Below are 10,705 nucleotides of genomic sequence, written 5' to 3' on the forward strand. Positions count from 1 at the left end.
GCGAGGAGGCTGCGGGCCCCGCGCTGGCTGGAGCCCGGGCAGGAGCAGCGGCTGTTCCAGCGGCTGGAGGAGGAATTCCTGGCCAACACGCGGCTGCTGGAGCAGCTGGGGGACACGGAGAGCGCTCCCCCCGGGCCCCCCGCCACCGCTGACTCGGCCTATTGCTCCTCGTCATCCTCGTCTTCCTCGCTGAACGTCTTCGCCAAGCACGGGCTGCCCGCCGAGGACGGGCGGCGGGGCGGGAACAGCGATGGGAACAACGGGAACAACAGCGGGAACAACAACGGGAACAATGGGAACAACAACGGGAGCAACAACGGGAACAACGGCGGCTGCCCCCCGCTGCCCTCCAACCCCACCCTGGCAGATGCGAGGCGCCGCTCCACCTTCTCCAGCTCCTCCGACGAGAGCTGCTGCTTCCCGGCCTCCTGGGACAACCGGGAGACAGCGGGGAACCCGGGCTCCGACACCGACTGGGCCACCGGGGAGGACGAGCTGATGGAGATGGAGGAGAGCCCCGGGCCCCCTCCGCGGCCCTGGGCCAAGCCCCGGCTGGACACGCAGCCCCACAAGGCGCCGTCCCGGATCCCCACGCCCCGGGGCTACGGGACAGGCGCCCAGCGGGCCCCGAACGGCAACCCCAGGGCCTGGGGGGCTCTGCAGAGCGTCCCCCCTTCCCTTCTGGAGCCCCCCTGGAACCCGCGGGAGCGCGGGGGGCTGGAGGAGAACGCGTGGCCGTGAGGGGTCGATGGCCATGGCAGCTCCTGGTGGCTCCTGGGGACATCCCCGAGCTGCTGCGGGGGGACTGAGGTGGCTCCTGTGTGGAGGTGCCCGGCCAGGCGATGGCCACAGAGCTGGGGTGGCCAGGACCTCTTCACTTGGTGGCTGTTGGCGTTGGGGTGGGACCTGCAAGGAGCCCCCAGCCAGGCCCAGAGGGTGCCAGGGGTGTCCCCAAGCCATGGGGAGCAGCTCCACAGCGGGGACTGAGCTGGCACCTGGGAACGGGGCTGGAGAGCACTCAGTTCTTCCCTTCTTGGTCTTCATCTCTCATTCTTCACTTGTTTTCATCACCTTGACCTTTTTTTGTCTTCTCCTCCTCTTCTTGCTATTTCTTGTCATCCTCCTCATCTTCTCTCTCTTCTCTTGGGCTGCCTCCTCCTCCTCCTCCTCTCCTCTTGGCCTTCACCTCCTTGTCCCTCACCATCTTCTCTTCTCGACCCTCCCCTCTTTTCTTCTTGGCCCCTTGTCATCACCTCCTTGGCCACTTTCTCATCTCTCCAGTCTCTTCTCTCCACCCCTGGGATGACTTTGGGACATGTTGGTCACCACTACCCCTATTTCAGGGCAGGGGGGGGGTCACTCCTCCCTCTCCAGCCCCCAGCTGGCCACAGCACTGCCCACAGCTCATGTTGATGTCCCCAGGGTGGGACAGGGCTGTGTCCCCAGCCCGGGCCACCATGGCCCCCACCCCTGTGGCCGTGCATGTCCTCTCCAGCCAGTAAAGACCAACGGAGCTGAGCCCACCCTGTCTGCTCATCTGTCCAGGGGGATGCAGACCCCCAGCCCAAGGGGGGAGGGCTCTGGGGGTCCCAGGAGGGGTGGGAGCAGTGAAGAGCTGAGGTGAGGCTGTATCCCAATGTCCTGTACCCACTGGGACCCCTCCAGAGCTGTTCTGGAGCCCAAAGTGCCCCATGGCCAGGGACCTTCACCTCAGGGCTGCTGCTGGTGACCACCCTGCTGTGACCTGGGGTTCCAGAGCAGGGTGTCCACTGTGCTCCCTGGACACCTGCCCTGCCTCTCCTCCCTCTGGGGTGGGGCTGCTGTCTCCAGCCCCAGAGTGGTGCTGGTGGCCCATGGGGTGTCCCAGTGCAGCTCCAGTGACTTGTGGGGTGTCCTAGTGCAGCTCCAGTGAGTTGTGGGGTGTCTCAGAGCAGCTCCAGTGAGTTGTGGGGTGTCTCAGAGCAGCTCCAGTGAGTTGTGGGGTGTCCCAGAGCAGCTCCAGTGAGTTGTGGGGTATCCCAGTGCAGCTCCAGTGAGTTGTGGGGTATCCCAGAGCAGCTCCAGTGCTTTGTGGGGTGTCCCAGTGCAGCACCAGTGAGTTGTGGGGTGTCCCAGAGCAGCTCCAGTGAGTTGTGGGGTGTCTCAGAGAAGGACTCAGTGGTGCTGCCCATCCTTTCCAGGGACCAGCAGCACCTCCTGGGGACCCCATGCGTGTCCCCAACCCCCAGAGGGGCTCAGGGCACCCAGAGCCTGTAGAGTGCAGGGCCACCTTGTCCTTGGTGGATCCCTGAGAGGCTCCAGGAGCAGAGCCAAGAGCTCTCCAGGCCCATCCTGTCCCCAAGGGGTGACAGGCGCCGTGTCCCTGGCGCACAGGCCCAGCCCCTGTGCTGTGTCAGGCCTTGCTGTGCCAGAGGCCACTGGCCCCAGTGAGGTTTATCCGCCCCTGCAGGGCTGGCAGGAAGCTCCAGGGTCCCCTCGGGGTCAGCAGGCCACGGCCACCCCGGTGCCCCTCTCTGTCCAACATTCCCTCCACACCACTGAACGTTACAATATATTTATCTTTCATATATTAGAGATTTCCTGCTTCGAGGGAGGGGGGGACCCATGGCTTGATTTGGGGAGAAAGGAGCAGTGGGACCCCCAGGGGAGCACCCAGGGGTGCTGGGGGGAGCAGAGGGAGCCGTGGGGCTGGGCAGAGGGACAGGGGCTCCGAGCCCTCCCGGCCCCGTGGCAGGTGCTGGAGGGGGCTGGGAAAGCCCTTTTTAACCGTCACATTAAGTACAGCCTCAGATTTGGGATCCTCAAGCCCTTCTGGGAGCTTTGGGAAGGGCTCCCATGGGAAGGACAGCCTCTGTGAAGGAGCCAAAGCTGTTTCCCACCTGCTCCAGCCCCAAATCCCAGAGCTCCAGGGGGATCTGCAGCCAGAGCCACCTAATCCCACAGCACTCTGGGCTCCCCCCAGCCGCCATTCCCAGGGTTTGGAATGCTGAACCCACCACCAGAGACCACTCCAGGAGAGCCAGGAGCAGGAGTTTGGGGAGCTCCCAGCCCGAGGGTGACACCGGGATGTGGAGGGAGCATCAGCAGCTGGGAGGACACGGAATGGCTCACACACAGATTGCTACAGGGATGCAGGGACTGGGGACAGCCCCCCGCCACCCCCAGCCCCACCAGGACAGGGAGAATCCCAGGGACTGGATCCTGGGCAGGAAGGAAAGGGGACATGCACACGGATCCGGCCCTGCTTCCTCGGGCGGGAAAGGGAGGAGAGGAGGAGGAGGAGGAGGGGCTGCAGCAGCACCTCAGTTCTTCAGGATGGTCTCGTAGGCCTGGAAGATGTACTGGGACACCTCTGGTGCTCGGCATTTCAGGGATAACTGTGGGGAGAGAGGGAAGAGCGGGGTCATGGCATCCCATCCCGTGCTGGAGAGCCACCAGCCCCAAAGCAGAGCCCTGCATGCTGCAGCACCCTCCCACAGGACAGCCCAGCTCCTGATTTCAGCTGGAAAAAGGTTCTTAAATCCCTACAAGCCCTCCCAGGGCAGAGCCATCCACATGCAGCACAGGCAGGGAACAGGCAGGGGCAACACTCCAGCTTTTGGGATTGGATTCAGTGCCTAGCGCTCCAGGGTGACAGGTTCCCCAAAAAGATCCTGCTCTCTGAAGAGGAACAAGCCCCTTCAGGTGTTTGCTTAAATATTAAATCATTCCAAAATCAATTAGCTCCTCAAGCACGGAAGGTTCATGGAGAATCCCCTGGGATAAGGATCTGTAGCTGTCCTTGTCCCCAGTTAAACCAGGAGGGGACATCCCAACCCTCCTTGTGCCTGCCCTGCTGGGAAGGAGAGGCAGGAGGCACCAGGAGACCGGCAGGGCAGGGAAAAACATCGGGGGAGGAAGGAACATCCAGGCAGCAGCCAGGGAGAGCCCAAAGGCAGGGAAAATCCAGTCTCTAACCTCCAGATCCTGCAAGAGCGGGCAGGCCGGCGAGGGCGGGCGGGCGGCGGGGACGGAGACACAGAGAGAGGAGTCAGGGTGACACAGCTCGTCCCACCCCAAAGAGAACAGGCTGGCAGCGAGGTGGGGAGGGGACAGGGACAGCAGGACACCGGGATGGCTCATGGATGAGGTGTGGATAGATCCCTGCTCAGGGAATGCTCCGGGGATGGGGTTTAATGGAGCTGGGTGGGTTGGGAGCCCTCTGTGTCCTTCAGCTGTCCCCACAGGAGCAGTGTCACCCTCCCCACGAGAGAGGGACAGCGGGGCTGGCACCAGCACCTCCAGCAGCTGGGGAGGTCCCAGCAGCAGGGATGTGCCCCCAGCTCGGGGCAGGGAAAGGCAGGGAGCTGCCCAGGGGGGTTGGGATGGGATGTACCGTGAAGTTGGGATTGCTGGGCTGGATCCGGAGCTCTGCCAGCACCCAGATGCCGTTGGTGAGCTTCAGGGACTGGTAGAGCATGTCCTGGCCCTCCACGTTCCTCTTGGCAACGGTGAAGATGTTGCTGCCTTGGAGTTTGCTGCTCACAGCATCTGGGGTGGGAGAGAGGGGCTGAGGGGCTGAGCTGACCCCCTGCTCCCCTTGGACCCGCTCCTGCCCCATCTCCTCCCCTCCTTGTCACGGAAGAGGCTTAGATTGGGCATTAGAGGAAATTTCCTCATGGAAAGGAGGGTGAGGATGGCCCAGGGCAGTGCTGGAGTCCCCACCCTGGAGGGATTTAACAGCCACGTGGATGTGACACTTGGGGACAGGACCTGAGCCGGGTCCTTCCGAGGGGTGTGACCCACCTGCATTGAGGGAACAGTCTTTGATCTGGAACTGGGTCTCATTCTCGTTGGGAATGTCCTTCCATGTGGCCAGGAACATCTGCCTCTCTGCAGGGAGGGAGGACACCAGCACTGAGGGAGCTGCCACCCCCAAAGGTGACACAGGGGACATGGCACAGGGACATGTCACCCTTCCACCCTCTCCAGCAGCTCCCCCAGGGCAGGCCCAGGGCAGCCACCTGCCTTTGGGGGCTCAGCCCGTGTGATCACGAAGGTTCCAGGGGCTGGGATGGCACCTAGGGACAGGTGACAGAGCGCACCTGGCTGGAGCCATGGTCACACAACTCACCCATCTTGCCATCCTCCACGAACAGGATGTGCAGGGGGTACAGGGTGCTGAAGTAGAAGACGTCAATGTTGTTCTTCACCGCCACCTGGGGTGGAAGGACACGGGGATTTCAACACCTCCAACCCACAGCAGGCTCCCAAAATGTCCCGTCCCATCCCTCTGGAGCCAGGTGTCACCGCAGAAAGCACCTGGCTCCTGCTGCCACACCTCCCTGGGGATTCTCCAAGGGACCCTGCCCATCCCCAGCTCCCCAGGAGGGGACACCCCTGTGCTCCCCACCTGGAGGTTGTTGAGGGGGTCCATCTTCATGACGGAGCCCACGGTGTTCAGGGGCAGGGAGATCTCCACGGACTGGTTGGGAGCCAGAGGCGCGTGCACCTGCAGAGGAGCTGCTGGGGCCAGCCCGAAGCTGGGAGACACCAGGGAGGGCAGGGGGTCAGGGTGGGGACAGCAGGTGATGGCACAGGGTGTCATCCATCCAGCCCTGGCGCTCCCTGCCCTCCTCCAGTGGCATCCCAGGAATTGCCTTGCTGCCCCGGCACTGTCCAGGACCGGGCTGGCTCCTGCCCTGCCCACCCTGGGGAAACCCCAATAGCTCCCCCCATTCCTCCTGCATCCATTTATGGCATTCCTGCAGCATTCCCCCAGTGCCTCTGAGGAAAAAGGGAGCATCAGTTCCTCAGGACAAACAGCAGGACAACGATCAGACCCCTGAGGAACGGCCTCTTCAGCCAACTTCTTAGAGGCTTTGGTTTGATGCTCATCACCACCACAGCCATCAGAGAGAGAAGGGTCATCACCAGAGGCTGTTCCCAGCCCTTGCAGCTCATGCCCTTTCCACACAGAACTGCTGTGGGCAGCATCCCCAGGGGTCCCAGGAGACCCCAGCCCAGGTGGGACTCACCTGTTGCGGTTGAACTGGATGGCGAAGTCAGACATGACCTGCAGGGCTTTGTTGGTCAGCACGAGGTCCATGGAGATGGAGCCCACCTGGCGGCTGAAGGTGCCAGAGATCTCCAGCCCCTTGGCTTTCATGGCAGGGAGCCACACCTGGCTCAGGGAGACAAGAAACCCTCGGGGTGTCACCCACAACAAACCGTCTGGTGCTCCCCCACCTCCTCCAGGGGAGGCTCTGCTGTGGGGGGTGGGCACGGGGGTCTGTGCCCCCTCAGCCCCAAGCCTGCCTGCCCCACTCACCGTTTTGGGGGCCACGTAGGATCCTGAGAGGGTCCCCACCCCTCCGGTGAGGTCGAAGAGGTCACCCAGGCCGGTGCCAAGGGGTGCCCCCACGTTCGTGGGCGCCGCGGTGTTGGGAGCGGGGGTGAAGCTGCCGTCACTGCCACCCATCTGTGGGGACAGGGGAGGGGTTACAGGGGACACCACGGGGAGGGGGACAGGAGGAGGAAGAGGAGGATGAAGAGGAGGATGCAGAGAATGAGAGGGTTTGGGTGTGAGAGCACACTCACAGCAGGGCTGCCTCCCACATCACTGCGCAGCTGCAAGAGAAGAAAGGGGCATCAGCAGGGGCAGGGCTGGGGGCACAGGGCTCCCCAAAATGTCCCCTCTGGACACTCCCTGAAAGCAGCAGTGTGGGGCAGCAAGGGGTTGGGATGCTCCAGTGGTCCCAGAGCAGGAGCTGTGAGGGGCCGTGGGTGTCCCCAGAGGGAAGCAAGCTGTCCCTGGGGCCTGGGGGGAGCAGGGGCAGGCAGGGCTGGGCACAGGGTGATCCATACCCCTTCCGACTCGTCCCCCATCTCCAAGCAGAAGCAGACAAGGTGGAGAGAAGAGCCAGCCACATGCAGAGAGAAGCCAGCAGAGAAGAGACAAAAAGAGAGAGAGAAGAGAAAGGGAGGAGGGGACAGAGGTTAGTCCTGACAGGTCTGTCTGTCTGTCCATGGCTGTCCTGGAGCCAGGGGACAGAGCCAGATCCCATTCCCAGCCCCAGTGCCAGCCCATCACCAACCCCTGTGAGCCACAAAGTGCCAGGGAAGCACTTGCAGGGTCACAAAACAGGAAAGGCAGCGACGCTGCCTCCCCTTGGGATAAATCTGCTGGATTCCGTGAGTCATGGAGGAAACTCCAAACTCTGCTCCTTCAGGGAGCCTGGCCCATCTCCAGCACCCACAGGGCAGGTGTTCCCACACGGGGAGAGGTTTCCACCCCGCCACACCCCGAGGCCAAACCTCTGCCTGGGCTGCACTGCCAGGAGGACACGCTGTCACCTCCGGGTCTCCTGGCACTGGGACACCCCACGGGCTGGGAGTGGGCACATCCTGACCCAGCCCTGCAGCAGTCTGGGGGGCAGAGAGGGGCCCCCAAGAGCAGCTGCTCCTGCAGCACAGCACGTGGAGTGGGAACATCCACGCCAACCAAGAGAAACGGCACTGGGAAGTGGTGGTGGGACTCCAGGGCAGGATTAATTAACGGCAGGATAAATTACGGTGCAGTGCCCTCTGTCCTCACCCACTGCAGGAAAGGACCAGTTCAGATGTCCCCAGGCTGACACGTCTGTCCTCTGCCAGCCCAGCCCAGCCCAGCCCATCAAGCCCTGCACAATGCCAACAGGACAGCCTGGAATTGGGGAAGGAGCAGGGACTGGGACGTACCAGGATGTCCAAGCCACCCCCGAGGAGGTCCACGGCACCCATCTGCACGGGGGCTGTGGCCATGGGTGGCCCACTGACCGGGGGGCCCAGGTCCAGGTTCAGCAGGTCCCCCAGCAGGTCGCCCTGGGTGGGGATCACCGAGGGCTGATCCGCTGCTGGCCCCCCTGCTGGGGCTGTGTCCGGGCTCTCAACACTCTCATTCCTGAAGGGAAAGGCATGGGAAAGATGGGAGAGGGTGAGGAGCTCCAGATGGGACGGGGGTTCCCACTGCAGACAGGAGTTGGCCCAGCTGGACCCTCCATCCCATCCTGGCTCCCAACACATTCTCATGGAGATCACCTTCCACTTCCCTCCCTCACCTTTTTAAGGACAGCATGGAGCCCACAGAGCCCTGCTCCTCCAGAACCTCCCTTGGGGCTGTGCTGCCCCACATCCAACCCCTCCCTCCACAGCCCTGCAAGTCCCAGCAGGGGGTGGGGACCCGGGATCACTCACGAGCCCGTCCGTGGGAGCAAGCTCTTGTGCGTGACGCCTCTGCTGCCCTCCACGAAGGCGCTGGGGGGTTTGTGGTACACCGAGGCCAGCGTCCCGATGTAGCAGATGAGCTCGTCCAGCAGCGTGGGCTCGATCAGATCCGTCTCCTCCGAGATCAGCGGCTTCTCGGCCAGCACCACCTCCTTGGCGGCCACGGGGTCCGTGGAGAGCAGGCGCCAGTAGATGTATCCACGATCCCGCAGGTCGGGGTTGTCCGAGTCCTTTGGGAAGCCATTGGGAAGCCGCGGCTACTACAGAGCTACTCGGAGCTGTCCCATCTCAGCCTTGCCAGGAGGGATCACAGGGGTCAAACAGGCCACAAGGAGCCTCCTGAACCATGGGAGTGTCCAACCTCTCCAGGCTTTCGACTGTCAGCATTCCCAGAGGGACTGGGGACAAGGGATGGAGGGACAGGACACAGGGAATGGCTCCCACTGCCAGAGGGCAGGGATGGATGGGATATTGGGAAGGGATTGTTCCTCCCTGGCAGGGTGGGGAGAGGCTGGGATGGAATTCCCAGAGCAGCTGTGGCTGCCCCTGGATCCCTGGCAGTGCCCAAGGCCAGGCTGGATGGGGTTGGGAGCAGCCTGGGACACGTGCAGGCTGGAACAAGAAGATCCTTAAGGTTCCTCCCACCCCAAACCATTCTGAATTAAGCTCCAATTACCTGCCTGCTGTCACATGACCAAGCCATTCCCACTGCCCCGGGGGATGGGGAGCCCTGGGAAGCTCTCCCAGGTTTTACCCACCTGTGTGGCCAAGCTCAGCACCTGCTGCACCAACTCCTGTGTCTCCGTGGGCTTCTTCAGGAACAGCTTCACGATGGCCGTCAGCAGCTGCAGCTGCACCTGTGGGGGACGGACAGACAGACAGACAGAAAGGTCACACTGGGTTTGTGCAGGAACACATGGATTTGCCCCAGGACCTAAGCCCAACCTGCCTGTCAAGGGACCAAAGGCACAGTGACCATGTCAGTGGCAGTGACATTTTCCAGCCCATTTCCACACCCCCAGACACAGGCTGAGCCCAGCATTATGGGGCAGGTTACAGGGTCCCACAGGGCACAGGCCAGAGCATCCTCTGACTTCCACATGGATAAGCAGCAGGAATTCCCCTGTGCTGGTCCCTCCCAACCTCTCAGGGAGCCTGGATTTTGCTCTGGCTTTGCCACTCAGCACTCGTAGACTTTGCCCTGTTCACTGTCACTTGGTTACACGGTGTTTTGCAGGGTTTTTCTGAGATGGAAACCTTCCAAAATTCCACAGGCAAACTGGCCTCAGTTGCCCTGGGAGACAGGGCAGGCACTGCTCCCTCTGCTCATTTTCCAGCTGCAAAGGCAGATCCTGTGCTGGCACAGTGGGATAACCAGGGACTGCTCGGTGCCTCCCAACCATGGAACAGGGAAGGCACTTGGGACCATGGAACAGCTTGGGGCTGGAAGGGACCCCAGATCCCATCTCATCCCCCTCTTGCCATGGGCAGGAACACCTTCCACCATCCCAGGTTTCTCCAAGCCTGGACCACATCGTACCCCCAAACCTGCGGTGGGACACGGCTGCTCCGAGCGCCCGCAGGAACAATCCCTCCAGAGCAAAGCGTGCCCTGCTGCGCTCGGCAGGAGCTGTGTCCGTGTCACCCTGAGGCAGCAGGTCCCCCTGGCACACCTGGGTGCTCTCATCATGGAATCCCTCCAGGAAGCTCTCCAGCAGCTCGTCGGCGTTGTCGATGCGCTCGGCGTATTCCCCCACGATCCAGATCATGGCAGCCCTGGCCTCGGGCTCATCCAGGGAATCCAGGTTCTCGCAGAGCGTGGCGATCACGCTCTCGTACCTTCCCGAGGAGAGGACAAAAAGCAGGAGAAAGCTCACCTAGAGCAGGAGACCCGAATCCTGACCCACCCCAACACCAACCCACGCCCCACTGCCCACAGCACAACTGTGGCCAAGGGCACCCTGCCTGGGGCTGTCCCCTCGCCCCACGGGCAGTGCCCACACTGATCCCAAAGCACATTCCCTGCTCCCAAATTAACCCTGCTTGTCTGATCCGCTCCTCTCCGGAGCTGCTGGCTATTCCTGCAGAGCTCTGCTCGTTACCAATTCAGTTCATTAGTATTTATTACCACTATTAGTCCCCGACTTCCTGATTACGGAGCTGCCTATTCATCCTGGCTCAGCTGGAACATTCCCTCCCCTCTCCTCCTGCTGCCCTTGTTCCAGCACCAGGAGCCAGCCCGAGAGCCAGGGATGGATTCTGCTAACAAAGGGACCTGCACATCCCTGGCAGCTCCTCTCCGAGTGCCTGGATCTGGGACTGCCACCATGGACTGATCCTGGGGCTGGGGACAAAAAAATCCCAAAGCCACCTGTGCTGGGGGCAGGCTCTGGGGGCTTCATCCCACTCAGAGTTTGTGGCCTCCCAAGCACAGAGCAGGGGGGGAAGAGCTCTGTAGGAC

General features: G+C 62.3%; 2 protein-coding genes and 1 non-coding gene across 11 annotated transcripts in view; 1 reads left to right on the forward strand and 2 right to left on the reverse strand.

Moving 5' to 3' along the window:
• GAS2L1 (growth arrest specific 2 like 1) overlaps nt 1-1,523 on the forward strand; it is an 8,578-nt gene extending 7,055 nt beyond the window's left edge. Inside the window, exon 6 of the mRNA XM_015643490.3 lies at nt 6-1,523. Within this exon, the coding sequence (XP_015498976.1) occupies nt 6-741 (736 nt within the window). The 3' untranslated portion in view covers nt 742-1,523. The remainder of the gene's footprint in view (nt 1-5) is intronic.
• A 1,015-nt stretch (nt 1,524-2,538) lies between these two features.
• Nucleotides 2,539-10,705, reverse strand: part of AP1B1 (adaptor related protein complex 1 subunit beta 1) — a 22,767-nt gene continuing 14,600 nt past the window's right edge. For 4 of the 9 annotated variants that reach the window (XM_015643731.3, XM_015643734.2, XM_015643732.3 and 1 more), the window contains exons 12-25: nt 9,918-10,083; nt 9,003-9,101; nt 8,215-8,474; nt 7,720-7,921; nt 6,847-6,867; nt 6,580-6,609; nt 6,311-6,460; nt 6,018-6,163; nt 5,393-5,522; nt 5,114-5,198; nt 4,786-4,872; nt 4,376-4,530; nt 3,958-3,966; nt 2,539-3,377 (exon numbers count right to left, since the gene is read on the reverse strand). In XM_015643731.3, the coding sequence (XP_015499217.1) occupies nt 3,303-3,377; nt 3,958-3,966; nt 4,376-4,530; nt 4,786-4,872; nt 5,114-5,198; nt 5,393-5,522; nt 6,018-6,163; nt 6,311-6,460; nt 6,580-6,609; nt 6,847-6,867; nt 7,720-7,921; nt 8,215-8,474; nt 9,003-9,101; nt 9,918-10,083 (1,615 nt within the window). In that variant the 3' untranslated portion in view covers nt 2,539-3,302. The remainder of the gene's footprint in view (nt 3,378-3,957; nt 3,967-4,375; nt 4,531-4,785; nt 4,873-5,113; nt 5,199-5,392; nt 5,523-6,017; nt 6,164-6,310; nt 6,461-6,579; nt 6,610-6,846; nt 6,868-7,719; nt 7,922-8,214; nt 8,475-9,002; nt 9,102-9,917; nt 10,084-10,705) is intronic. The other 5 variants (XM_015643736.3, XM_015643735.3, XM_015643739.3 and 2 more) reach the window with 5 other exon arrangements.
• On the reverse strand, nt 5,826-5,930 carry LOC117245218. Its single transcript, XR_004499646.1, has one exon. It is a non-coding gene; the product is annotated as a small nucleolar RNA SNORD125 (small nucleolar RNA).

This window comes from Parus major, chromosome 15 (assembly GCF_001522545.3).
Source record: "Parus major isolate Abel chromosome 15, Parus_major1.1, whole genome shotgun sequence".
Lineage (NCBI taxonomy): Eukaryota > Metazoa > Chordata > Aves > Passeriformes > Paridae > Parus > Parus major.